At 35.9% G+C, this 11,962-nt stretch overlaps 1 protein-coding gene and 1 long non-coding RNA gene across 6 annotated transcripts in view; one reads left to right on the top strand and one right to left on the bottom strand.

The window, feature by feature from the left end:
• LOC147842214 (uncharacterized) overlaps nt 1-11,962 on the top strand; it is a 115,981-nt gene that overhangs the window by 42,877 nt on the left and 61,142 nt on the right. The gene's annotated exons all lie outside the window — the stretch shown is intronic.
• mctp1b (multiple C2 domains, transmembrane 1b) overlaps nt 1-11,962 on the bottom strand; it is a 69,604-nt gene that overhangs the window by 6,141 nt on the left and 51,501 nt on the right. For all 5 annotated transcript variants that reach the window (XM_087271351.1, XM_087271349.1, XM_087271350.1 and 2 more), the window contains 3 exons: nt 11,567-11,641; nt 5,234-5,353; nt 3,372-3,491 (listed from right to left, as the gene is read on the bottom strand). In XM_087271351.1, coding sequence (XP_087127477.1) covers nt 3,372-3,491; nt 5,234-5,353; nt 11,567-11,641 — 315 coding nt within the window. The remainder of the gene's footprint in view (nt 1-3,371; nt 3,492-5,233; nt 5,354-11,566; nt 11,642-11,962) is intronic.

The raw sequence follows: 11,962 nt of genomic DNA on the forward strand, positions 1-11,962 counted from the left end.
GCAAAAGTCATTTTTTGGGTGTAAAGATTGATCCTGATGTTTAAAAAAAATGAATAAAAAAACTTAAATAAGTCTTAAAGAAATAAGACTTTCAATGGAATATATATATATATATCGTGCTGATTTTACATTTACAAACTGTGCATATTGCAGTCAAACAAAAAGAAATAAGAATAAATATTAAAGGAAATACTGTGAAAAAATGTCCTTGCTCTGCTAAACACTACTTGGGAAATATTAAACAAATTATTTAAGTTTTACAGGAGGGCGAATCATTTTGTGTTTAACTGTTTTAAATGGAATATTTGCATTTATTTTGGATTACATCATTACATATTATTTACACAATGGCAGTAATTTGGTGAAGTTTATTTATAAAGTAATTTCGAGAGGATCACGTGCTTAAGAATGCTTGCGGCCGGCCCCCCATTATCCAATTCATGATTGACCAATCAGACGATTCCTAAGCCACTATAAATACCCTCAGTTCCATATCACAGCCATCTTCATTTTGAAGAATCCCCCCGTCCACCCCCACTCCTCCTTCTTTCCTAGAGGGATGGCACAGTGGCCCAGTGGTTAGCACTGTTGCCTCACAGCAAGAACGTCACTGGCTCTAGTCCTTACCAAGCCAGCTGAAGTTTCTGTGCTAAATTTACACGTTCACCCCGTGCTCACGTGGATTTCCTCCGGGTTCCCCGGCTTCCCCCCACCATCCAAAACCATGCAGCTTAAGTTAATTGACTAATCCAAATCAGCACCATAGACATGCTCCTAGTAAGTAGTTCTCTCTTAAGAGCGATCACTATCTGTTCATTAGCTACCACAGCAGGGGAGTTCTCCAGATCTACCTGAGCTCAAACTCCCCTCTCGCCTTGCAAACGGGAGGGAGCCCCGGGCCTGAGGATTTTATGAGCTCAGGGCTCTCTCCTAGGACAGCATGCCAAACAAGCTTTATAATCAATTATCAACTAAGTGTGAACTCTTGAATTGACAATTCATTGTTCCTCCAAATTATACTCATGTTGACTGTTTTTTTTTTATTATTATTAATTTTTATAATATATACGTCCTTGATACTTGGCATCTGCAATGTTGCTGATAAAGAATGTATATTTTTATGTATTATTTATTTTTTGCATCTGTCAGAATTGTACAAAATTCTCATATTTTCAATACACGTGACATCAAATAAGGCTTTGTCCAAAAGTAATGCAAACATTACGATACATTTAATTACCATACATTTAATTAAAAACATTAATTTAAAACATTACCATACATTTAATTTGTACTGATTAAAACTAAGTGTGTGTGTGTGTGTGTATTTACCTTCTTCTGTCTTTGTTTGTTGTTTATTTGTTCATTTAATTTGGTGGTTGGTTTGGTTTAAGATCTATAATATTTTTACCGATATGCATTTAAATATCTCTATAGGAAATATGCTAGTCCTAATTACTTGAATAATTATCAACAATTACAATTAAATATGTAAACATTTAATTTAAACATTCAATAACAGGTCTGTAAAACCAAGATAACCTGTTTTAGCACTTATACTCATAGATTTCAACCATCCAGTTTTGCACGTCTCTTTGTCAGTTGTAAAAGAAACATCTGAGATGACGTTGATATCTAAATAAAACATAAAAGCGTCTCCGTGAAGTCTCCAGAGCAATGAAAGATCAACCTCTGAGCAATAATATTTCCCTCCGGGGAGTTTTGAATGTCATTTAAACGCTCATGTTACATCACATAAAGACTGATGACAATTTAATGACATCTCTTCTGCCATTTATTAGCCTCAGACCGTATATCAGACACACACACACACACACACACACACATTTGTGACAGACTGTCAATCTAGCTCTGAATGTGGGAATGATAGCCAGCCGGAATATAGCTTACAAAGGAAGCAATAAAAATAATAATAATGCTGGTCAAAATGATAATTCTGTAAAAAATAGTGGAAAATTATTATTTTATTGTTTTGAGATTTATCTGATGAATATCGCTTGTGACTCTTTGACTCCCGAATAAAACATTTAATTACAATGTTGATGGCCTAATTGGGAAATGAACCCCCTGTTACTCAGCACTCATACCATGCTATTTTTAACAATTAAAGTGGAATTAATTTTCAGGGACTTTTAGTGCGATTGGCAGCATTTCCCCATGCCATGAAATTAATTTGACACAATTTAATTGGAAAATGCGATAAGTAAATACAGCAGGTAAGTGGACGGTGGTGTATCTGTGCTACATTTAATTACCTGATGCAGCTGGAATAAAAACATTATAGTCCAGCTGTCCACATGAAAAAATACTATAGTAATTTATACTTTTAGAACCATACTATAGTGAAGTACTGGAAATAATCTGTTGTGGTGAGTCTATAGTTGCTACGGTAACGCAACAACTTTAGAAACGTAAGCAAAAATTATTCTGTTGTGGTGATTCTATAGTTGCTATGGTAACGCAAAAAAGTAATGTAAGCAAATTAATCTGATGTGGTGATTCTACAGTTGCTATGGTAACGCAACAACTATAATAATGTTAGCAAATTAATCTGTTGTGGTGATTCTATAGTTGCTATAGTAATGCAACAACTATAGTAACATAAACAAACTATTCTGTTGTGGTGATTCTGTAGTTGCTATGGTAACGGAACGACTATAGTAACATAAACAAATTATTCTGTTGTGGTGATTCTATAGTTGCTATGGTAACGGAACAACTATAGTAACATAAACAAATTATTCTGTTGTGGTGATTCTATAGTTGCTATGGTAACGGAACAACTATAGCAACAAACAAATTATTCTGTTGTAGTGATTCTACAGTTGCTGTGGTAGCGCAAAAACTAGTAATGTAAGCAAATTAATCTGATGTGGCGATTCTACAGTTGCTATGGTAACGCAACAACTATAGTAATGTAAGAAAATTAATCTGTTATGGCGATTCTACAGTTGCTATGGTAACGCAACAACTATAGTAATGTAAGAAAATTAATCTGCTGTGGCGATTCTAAAGTTGCTATTTTAACGCAATACTATACTAACGCAAGCAAATTAATCTGTTGTGGCGATTCTATAGTTGCTATAGTTAAGCAAAAACTAGTAAGTTAAGCAAATTAATCTGATGTGGCGATTCTACAGTTGCTATGGAAACTACAACTATAGTAATATGAACAAATTGATCTGTTGTGGCGATTCTACAGTTGCTATGGAAACAACAACTATAGTAATATGAACAAATTGATCTGTTGTGGCGATTCTACAGTTGCTTTGGTAACAACAACTAACGTAACGTAAGCAAATTGATCTGTTGTGCTGTTTCACAACACAACAACTATAGTAAACACTCACCACATTTCCCTCACACGTCCCCTTCCCAGAGGCCTTCCGGAGGTAATTCCAGATCAGCAGCAGCAGTAAAGACAGCGGCAGCATGTAGATCTCAAAATTCCAGACCACCACCACAAAGATCTGAACCATCAGGACAATGATGTATTACTGAGAGCAGATATATTTACTGAGAGCATCAGCAAACTGAAGTGTTACAACTCAAGTAAATGCATCATAAAAACGTAACGATAAGGAAATGAATCTGCACGTATTCACTTAACATTAATAATGCAATAAAAACAGTTAATATATACCCAATATTAGGTCATTAATAACTGCTTGAAAATTCAGTTTTTCTGGATTCCTGAGTAAAATATTTGAGTCAAATGTATTTTTTCCCTGTGATCTTCTGATTTTTTTGTCATGTTTCTACTCATTTTAATTAAGAAATTAGTGTTTGTTGGAACAACCCTGATTTTCAAAGTATTTAGTATTAATTTATTTTTAAGGGATGTAGAATAAGGACTTTTGTTTCACACTTGTCTCGTTTGCCCAGTTAGCGCGGTTCGTTTGGCATGAGTGAATCCAGCAATCACACTCAGATCAATCGCTTGATTGCCTGGACATTGCCTGAATGAGGTGGGCTCGGCTTGATTAAAACGAACTCTGGAGTGGATCGATTGTAGTGAGAAAGCGATACGATCCGAGCCCGGCTATATCACAGTGTTTTATGGATCTATCTATCGTTCTATCTATCGTTCTATGTATTTATCTATCTACTCATCCATCCATCCACCCAATTCATCCATCCATACATCGTTCTATGTACCTATCTATCGGTTATATCACAGTGTTTTATGGATATGTAACAGGCATACGGCTATATGAAGAGAGAATTATGTGAAGGGCGGGAGGTCATTCCAGACATCCCAAGTCTCCCGGGAGTTTCAGGAGTCTCCCGCAAATGCACAGAGACTCCCGGATGCCCGCAAACGAGTGATAATCTCCTAAAAATCTCACGTCTCCCTCCCGGTTCTCAAATACATCGCGCATTCTTTCAATTCTCCAGCATTTCCAAAACACTCCGTTTTTGGAGCTCGAAAACTCAGGCGTAGTGTGGACGGATGGCGCAACCGTAGCAAAACTTAAGTGTTTTCAAACTAAAAAGCCTTAAAGTTTCAGGCCGTCGCTGTATACCAGAGCTGAACTCCTCTGTTTAAACAGTAAGTTCAACTCTCGGTCAGTTCATTTTCCAGAGCAGGTATAGAGGGAAACGGCTGTGTGTGTGTGTGTGTGTGTGTGTGTGTGTGTGTGTGTGTGTGTGTGTGTGTGTGTGTGTGTGTGTGTGTGTGTGTGTTTGGTGAGAGAGTCTACAGCTCCTCCTTCAGGCTGAGGAGTGAAGTGTGTGTGTGAATGCGAGTGAATTGGTCTGTGTGAAGTGTCTGACAGATCACACCTACTGAAGGGTTCTTCAGCGCTAAACTACCAGCACTTCACACAACACACTCCACACTCACACTATTATATACAAAGACTCACTCTGTCTGTGTGTGTGTGACATAAACAGTGCACAACTGACATGACACGGGTATTACAAGATGTTGAATTATGAGTGCATTGCTGATGTCCTTATTTCCCGAATGGCATAAAAACACTACAGAATGATTTAGCTTGTTTTTCAGGACGTTAAACTGTACAGTTTCCAGTTGGTTTTAGGGATAGCGTTGGAGGGAGGCTGATATAAAATACAGTTTGTACAGTATAAAAACTATGGAAACCTAAGCAATGTCCCCACAATTCACAAAAACACACCTATTGTGTGCATGTGATCATCAGATCAGCTCAGTGTTTGTCATTTCAGCGACTGTAGTTTTGTCACCTACCAGGAAAGCGCACAGACTCCTGCGTGGAGACTCCCACTGGAAGCAGCTGTTGATGTAGGAGCCCACATTAATGAGGAAGAGGACGCAGCGCTTCACTCGGTTAAAATTCTGCTGCAGCAGCTGAGAAAACACAATATCACAGAGAGATGTTAGACAATTAAACATTAGAAACCCATTAATAGCAAATATATAGGAATACCTTTTGCATTCAGTGTAAGGCGGTATATCTCGTGAGTGTTATGTTATATTAAGCTTGCGTTTCTGTCCTTGGATTAATTTCTGTCTTGAATAAAAATCTATCTATCTATCTATCTATCTATCTATCTGTCTGTCTGTCTGTCTGTCTGTCTGTCCGTCCGTCCGTCCGTCCGTCGATTCATCCATCCATCCATCTATCTGTCTAACTTTGTGTCTGTTTGTCCGTCTGTCCTATCAATCTATCGTTCTATGTATCTATCTAACTACTCATCCATCAATCCGTTCTATCAATCTATTGTTTTATGTATCTATCTACCCATCCATCCATCCATCCATCCATCCATCCATTGTTCTATCTATCTATCTATCTATCTATCTATCTATCTATCTATCTATCTATCTATCTATCTATCTATCTATCTATCTATCTATCTATCTATCTATCTATCTATCTATCTATCTATACATCCATCCATCCATCCATCCGTTCTATCAATCTATTGTTTTATGTATCTATCTATCTACTCATCCACCCACCCATCCATCCATCCATCCATCCATCCATCCATCCATCCATCCATCCATCCATCCATCCATCCATCCATCCATCCGTTCTATCAATCTATCTTTCTATGTATCTATCTATCTAATCATCCATTCATCCATCCATCCATCCACCCAATCCATCCACTTATCCATCCGTCCATTGTTCTATGTATCTAATTATCTACTCATCCATCCATCCATTCTATCAATTTATCGTTCTATGTACCTATCTACTAATCCATCCATCCATCCATCCACCCAATCCATCCATCCATCCATCCATCCATCTGTTCTACCAATATATCATTCTATGTATCTATCTATCTACTCATCCATCCATCCATCCATCCATCCATCCACCCAATCTATCCATCCATCCATTCGCCCATTGTTCTATGTATCTATCTACCCATCCATCCATCCATCCATCAATCCACCCATCCACCCATCTATCCATCCACCCACCCATCCATCCATCCATTCATCCATCCACCCAATCCATCCATCCATCCACCCAATCCATCCACCTATCCATCTGTCCATTGTTCTATGTATCTAATTATCTACTCATCCATCCATCCATCCATCCATCTATCCATTCTATCAATTTATCGTTCTATGTACCTATCTACTAACCATCCACCCATCCATCCATCCATCCATCCACCCAATCCATCCATCCATCTGTTCTACCAATATATCATTCTATGTATCTATCTATCTACTCATCCATCCATCCATCCACCCTATTCGTCCATTGTTCTATGTACCTATCTATCTACCCATCCACCCATCCATTCATCCACCCACCCATCCACCCAATCCATCCACCCATCCATCCACCATCCATTCATCCATCCATCCATCCACCCAATCCATCCATCCATCCATCCATCCATCCATCCATCCATCATTGCGAAAAGACTTGAATTAACTCCACAACAAACACATCAAATAATCATTGGGAAAGTTCTTTCTGTACCATTACGTTACATGAGATCTGCTCCTTCATTTCTGTCACTGTGCTGTTTATCTGACGCAGCCGAGGCAGAGACATAGCTACATAGGGCCCTAATTTACACCCGGCGCAATGTGGCGCAAGGCGCGACGTAATAGTTGTTTGCTAGTTTCAGCTTGGAGCAAGAGTCGTTTTGACGTTTTCTGCCACCATGTTTAAATAGCAAATGCATTTGTGCTCATATAGGCGTTTTGTTCGAAAAAAGGAGGCGTGTTGAGGCGCGTTGCTATTTTGAGAAACTATAATAGACCAGAACAAAGACAGTCAAAAGTCCAGCGCAAAACGCGTTAGTTGTGCGCCTCGCTTACACACTGCTTAATACACACAAGATGTAGAGCAATACGCAAATATCTTTACAAATGAAAAAGAATTAAAATATTAAGGATATATATAGGATATAATAAGAATACATATAGGATGTAAATATAAAGGATTAAAATATTACAAGCCTACATAAATATAAAAACCATACTTTCATGCCTTCATCATCTCGGGAGGCTTTTTTAGTTTATGTGTGATAATTAGCTTTTGTATAATGTTATTATTATTAGCAGTATTAATTATTATATTCATATTTATATTTGTTTTATTAAAAACAAGCTTAGATTTGTCCACCTGTCAGGTTTTAGACCATATGGGGCACAGCATGTGTTTTAGGATATAACTCAGTTTTCTGAGCACAATTCGTTATTATTGTTAATTTATTCATTTGCTGGAAATTAGAACTGAATTTAGAAATAGTTTTGAAACAAATCTTTGTGCTTAATAAACGAAATTAATCATGTATAGGCTAATGGATGTCTGTGCATACAAGAAGTGTCCCTGTCCACGAGAGCGAAAGTGAAAGTAAATAATGAGGAGGCTCATCTCTCATTCTCAGATACTCTGTTTAACTGTTTTCTTGCTAGTGAAATGCTCAGTTTTTCCACTTACAAATTCCGCCTTGTTAATAGCAAATGCGATATGGCACGACGCAACTGACTTTAAAAGGGAATGGGAGATGAGAGTCTGATTGGTTTATTATCAAAACACACCTAGAACTCATTAAGAGAATAAGCTCAACCCTTTTAGACCATGCGCCATGGCGCAAAGTGGATTTTTCCATCCTTAAATTAGCAAAAGTGGATTCTGACACGCCCTTAATGCATTTGTGCCCTGCACTTTGCACATAGACAGTCAAAATAGAGCCCCTAGTGTTCATAGCAGAAATTCCAATATTCTGAAGGGTCTAATAAATAATCGGATGGGTGTTTTGAGATGAAACTTTACAGACAGATTCTGGAGACAGGTGTGCTTTAAGACCTGGCGGACACCCTGTAAAAATCCTATAGAAAGATACAGATGAATTGAATAGTTCATTATATCCAGTCGAGGGTGAGTAAATTTCCATATTTGAGTGAACTATCCCTTTAAAGGTGTGCAAAACTCCCCAAACGATCCAACAACTGTACGACTCCCCATAGTTGAGTGACACCCGGGGTCAGATATACGGGCCGAACCCGCGCTTGAACTCTTCACTGAGACGCGCATAAAGGCCTGAAGAAGCTCTCGGTTCTGCTTTTGTGACAGCGCCTGATTCAGCCCAGCCCCTGCAATTCAGCGCTTTTGTCCTGCAGGCACATTGAGCGGGGAACAATGAGGGGACGGAGCCGCTGGGGTGGCCCCGCTCCATCAGCAGGGCCCGCTTGACATTTCTATTCAACAGCTCGAGCGCAGGGCAAGGGGGAAACGCTGCGATTCAGGGCTGCCGCTGCTGTCCCAAACACAACGCTGAATATTGAGACGTGTATATACTTACTGGGACCAGTCAGGTTAGAGCAACGGTTCCATTATTGCTGTGTTATTTATTAGCATATATATGTGTCTCACAGATATTAAATATACTATTATATTATATTATATTATTTTTAATATAGTATATTAAATTATATTTTATTATATTATATTTCATCATATTATATTATAGTATATTAAATTACATTATATTATATTTTTTATATTATATTATATTTTATCATATTATATTATATTATATGTTTTATATTATATTTTATTATATTAAAATATATTTTATTATATTATTTTATATTATATTTTATTACATTATATTTCATCATATTATATTACAAGTTATAATGTTATATTAAATTACATTATATTATATTTAATCATATTATATTTTATTATATTATGTTTTATTTAATTACATAATATTTTATTATGTTATATTTTATTTTATTATATTTTACTATATTATATTTTTATTATATTATATTTTATCGAATTATATTATATTTTATTTCCTTATATTATGTTTTACTATATTATATTTTAGCATATTATATTTTATTTTATTTTATTATATTTTATTATATTATATTTTATCATATTGTATTTTATTATAATATATTTTATCATATTATATTTCTTATTATATTTTATTATATTATGTTTACTTATATTATATTATGTTTTATCATATTTTATTTTATTACATTATATTATATTATAATAGGACATGAATTCGTATCTGGAAATTTTTATACACACACATGCATGCACACACACACACACACACACACACACACACACACACACACACACACACACACACACTCAATTGGGATATACATATGTTTTTATCATCATTGAGTATTACTTTCTGTTTTATTTATCATGTCAAATGATTCTAATTGCTAAATTGGATGAAAGGAACAATTTAATTAATGTTGTGTTTATAATACTTTGGTATGTTGTGTAGGACATGTATTTGTAGATTTAACACACACATACACCTACACACACTTTACTATTGATGTACACATATTTTAGTTTTATTAAGTATTAGGTTGTGCTTTCTATTTATAGCTTTATTTATACATATACTAGAGAAATTTATTTGATATATTACAATTTTAGATTCCAATTATTGAATATTAAGTGGTAGGTTTTATTTATAGTTGTAATTAATTACAATTTGCATACTGAATTGAATCAGCTAGATTGCAGAAACCTAAATGTTGTGTTTATTAGTTATTTTGCGTTTATATGTTGAATAGGACGTGTATTTGTATGTGGAGATGTGTACACACACACACACACACACACAAAACATTATATGAGCCCCAAAAAGGTATCATAGACTGTACAAAATAGATCTGTATACTATATTTTAGTGTTGTTGAGTATTAGATTGTAAATTTTATTTATAGATTTAATTGATTCCAGTTAGTATATTGTGTTATTTATTATTTATTTAACATTTGTATGTTTATTAGGACATGTATTCGTATGTGGAGACTTTATACACACACACACACACATGCACGAACACACAAAACATTATTTGAGCCCCATAAAATTGGAATATAATATATAAAAGTATTATTTTTCATTTACAGTTTTAATTCATGTTTTATAATAGAGTCACTTATTTGATGTGTACAAAAGTATTCATTTATAGATTCCAATATTTAGGTTATATATTGGATTGGAGGAACAGTTTGATTAATGTTGTGTTGTTTATTATTTAATCAACTTTTGTATGATGAATGGGATTTGTATTTATATGTGGAGATTTTACGTGTGCAGACGCATACACACACACATGCATACTATATTTTAGTGATATTGAGCATTAAGTTGTAGGTTTTATTTATAGTTGTACTTGATTTCAATTTGCATGTTGAATTGAAGCAGTTAGATTGCAGAAATCTTTGCTGAATGTTGTGTTTATTAGCTGTTTTGCTTTGATATGCTGAATAGGACATGTATTCTCATATGGGGACTTGACATGCACACACGCATGCACTTACATTCACAGACACACAAATTAATCTATATACTATATTTTAGTATTGTTGAGTATTAAAGCTGTAGTGTTTGATTTATAGTCTTAATTTGGATCGGAGGAACGGTTCGATTAATGTTGAGTTGTTTATTAGTTATTTTACTTGTATGTGTTGAATACTCTACTTTTGTGTGCAGTGTGGGACACGTATTTGTATGTGGAGTGCGCGTACACACACACACACACACACACTCACACACACACTCACACACACACAAAATGCACCTATATACTATATTTTAGTATTCTTTCGTATTAGATTGTAGTTTTTATTTATAGTTTTAACGATTACAATTTGTATATTGTGTTATTTATTATTTATTTCACATTTGTATATTGAATAGGGGGTGGCTCAGTGGTTAGCACTGTGGCCTAACAGCAAGAATGTTTCAGGTTCGAGTCCCAGATGGGTCAGTTAGCGTTTCAGTGTGGAGTTTGCATGTTCTCCCGTGTTGGCGTGGGTTTCCTCCAGTCCAAACACATGTGCTACAGGGGAATTAGATGAGCTAAATTGTCTGTAGTGTATGAGTGTGAATGAGAATGCATGATTTTTTCCCAGTGATGGTTGCAGCTGGAAGGGCATCCGCTGTGTAAAACATATGTTGCATAAGTTGGCGGTTCATTCCACCATGGCGACCCCAGATTAATAAAGGGACTAAGCCGAAAAGAAAATGAATGAAACCTAGTTGTATAGTGTGACCCACTCTCTTTAAAGCCATACCTGTTTAGAGACTTTCGCCTCCTCCTCGATGTACTTCTGTTCTGCAGGAACAAACGTCCGCAAACTGGCTCTCACCTTGAGGAGAAACACGTATGATTTACTTTAATGGGTTAACATAGTTGTTTAGGCATTAGGGCTGTGCAATTAATCGAAAATCTGATTTCGATTATGGCTTCTAACGATTATGAAAAACCATTAATCGAGATAAACGATTGTTCCATTATTTACCACCCACTTGTTGCTCTTAAAAGCGCGAAAGGCCGCATGCTTATGTGCGTGTGTGTGCGGCGCATGTCAGAAGCATGCGGTCTGCACTTGATCTCATTCGCACATTGCGACGAGCAAAGAGCAGTGCACATCTGAAGTCATTAACGTGAGCTTTAATGTTCAAATAGG

The sequence above is a fragment of the Danio rerio genome, chromosome 10, assembly GCF_052040795.2.
Source record: "Danio rerio strain M-AB ecotype USA chromosome 10, GRCz13ab, whole genome shotgun sequence".
NCBI classification, from domain to species: Eukaryota; Metazoa; Chordata; class Actinopteri; order Cypriniformes; family Danionidae; genus Danio; species Danio rerio.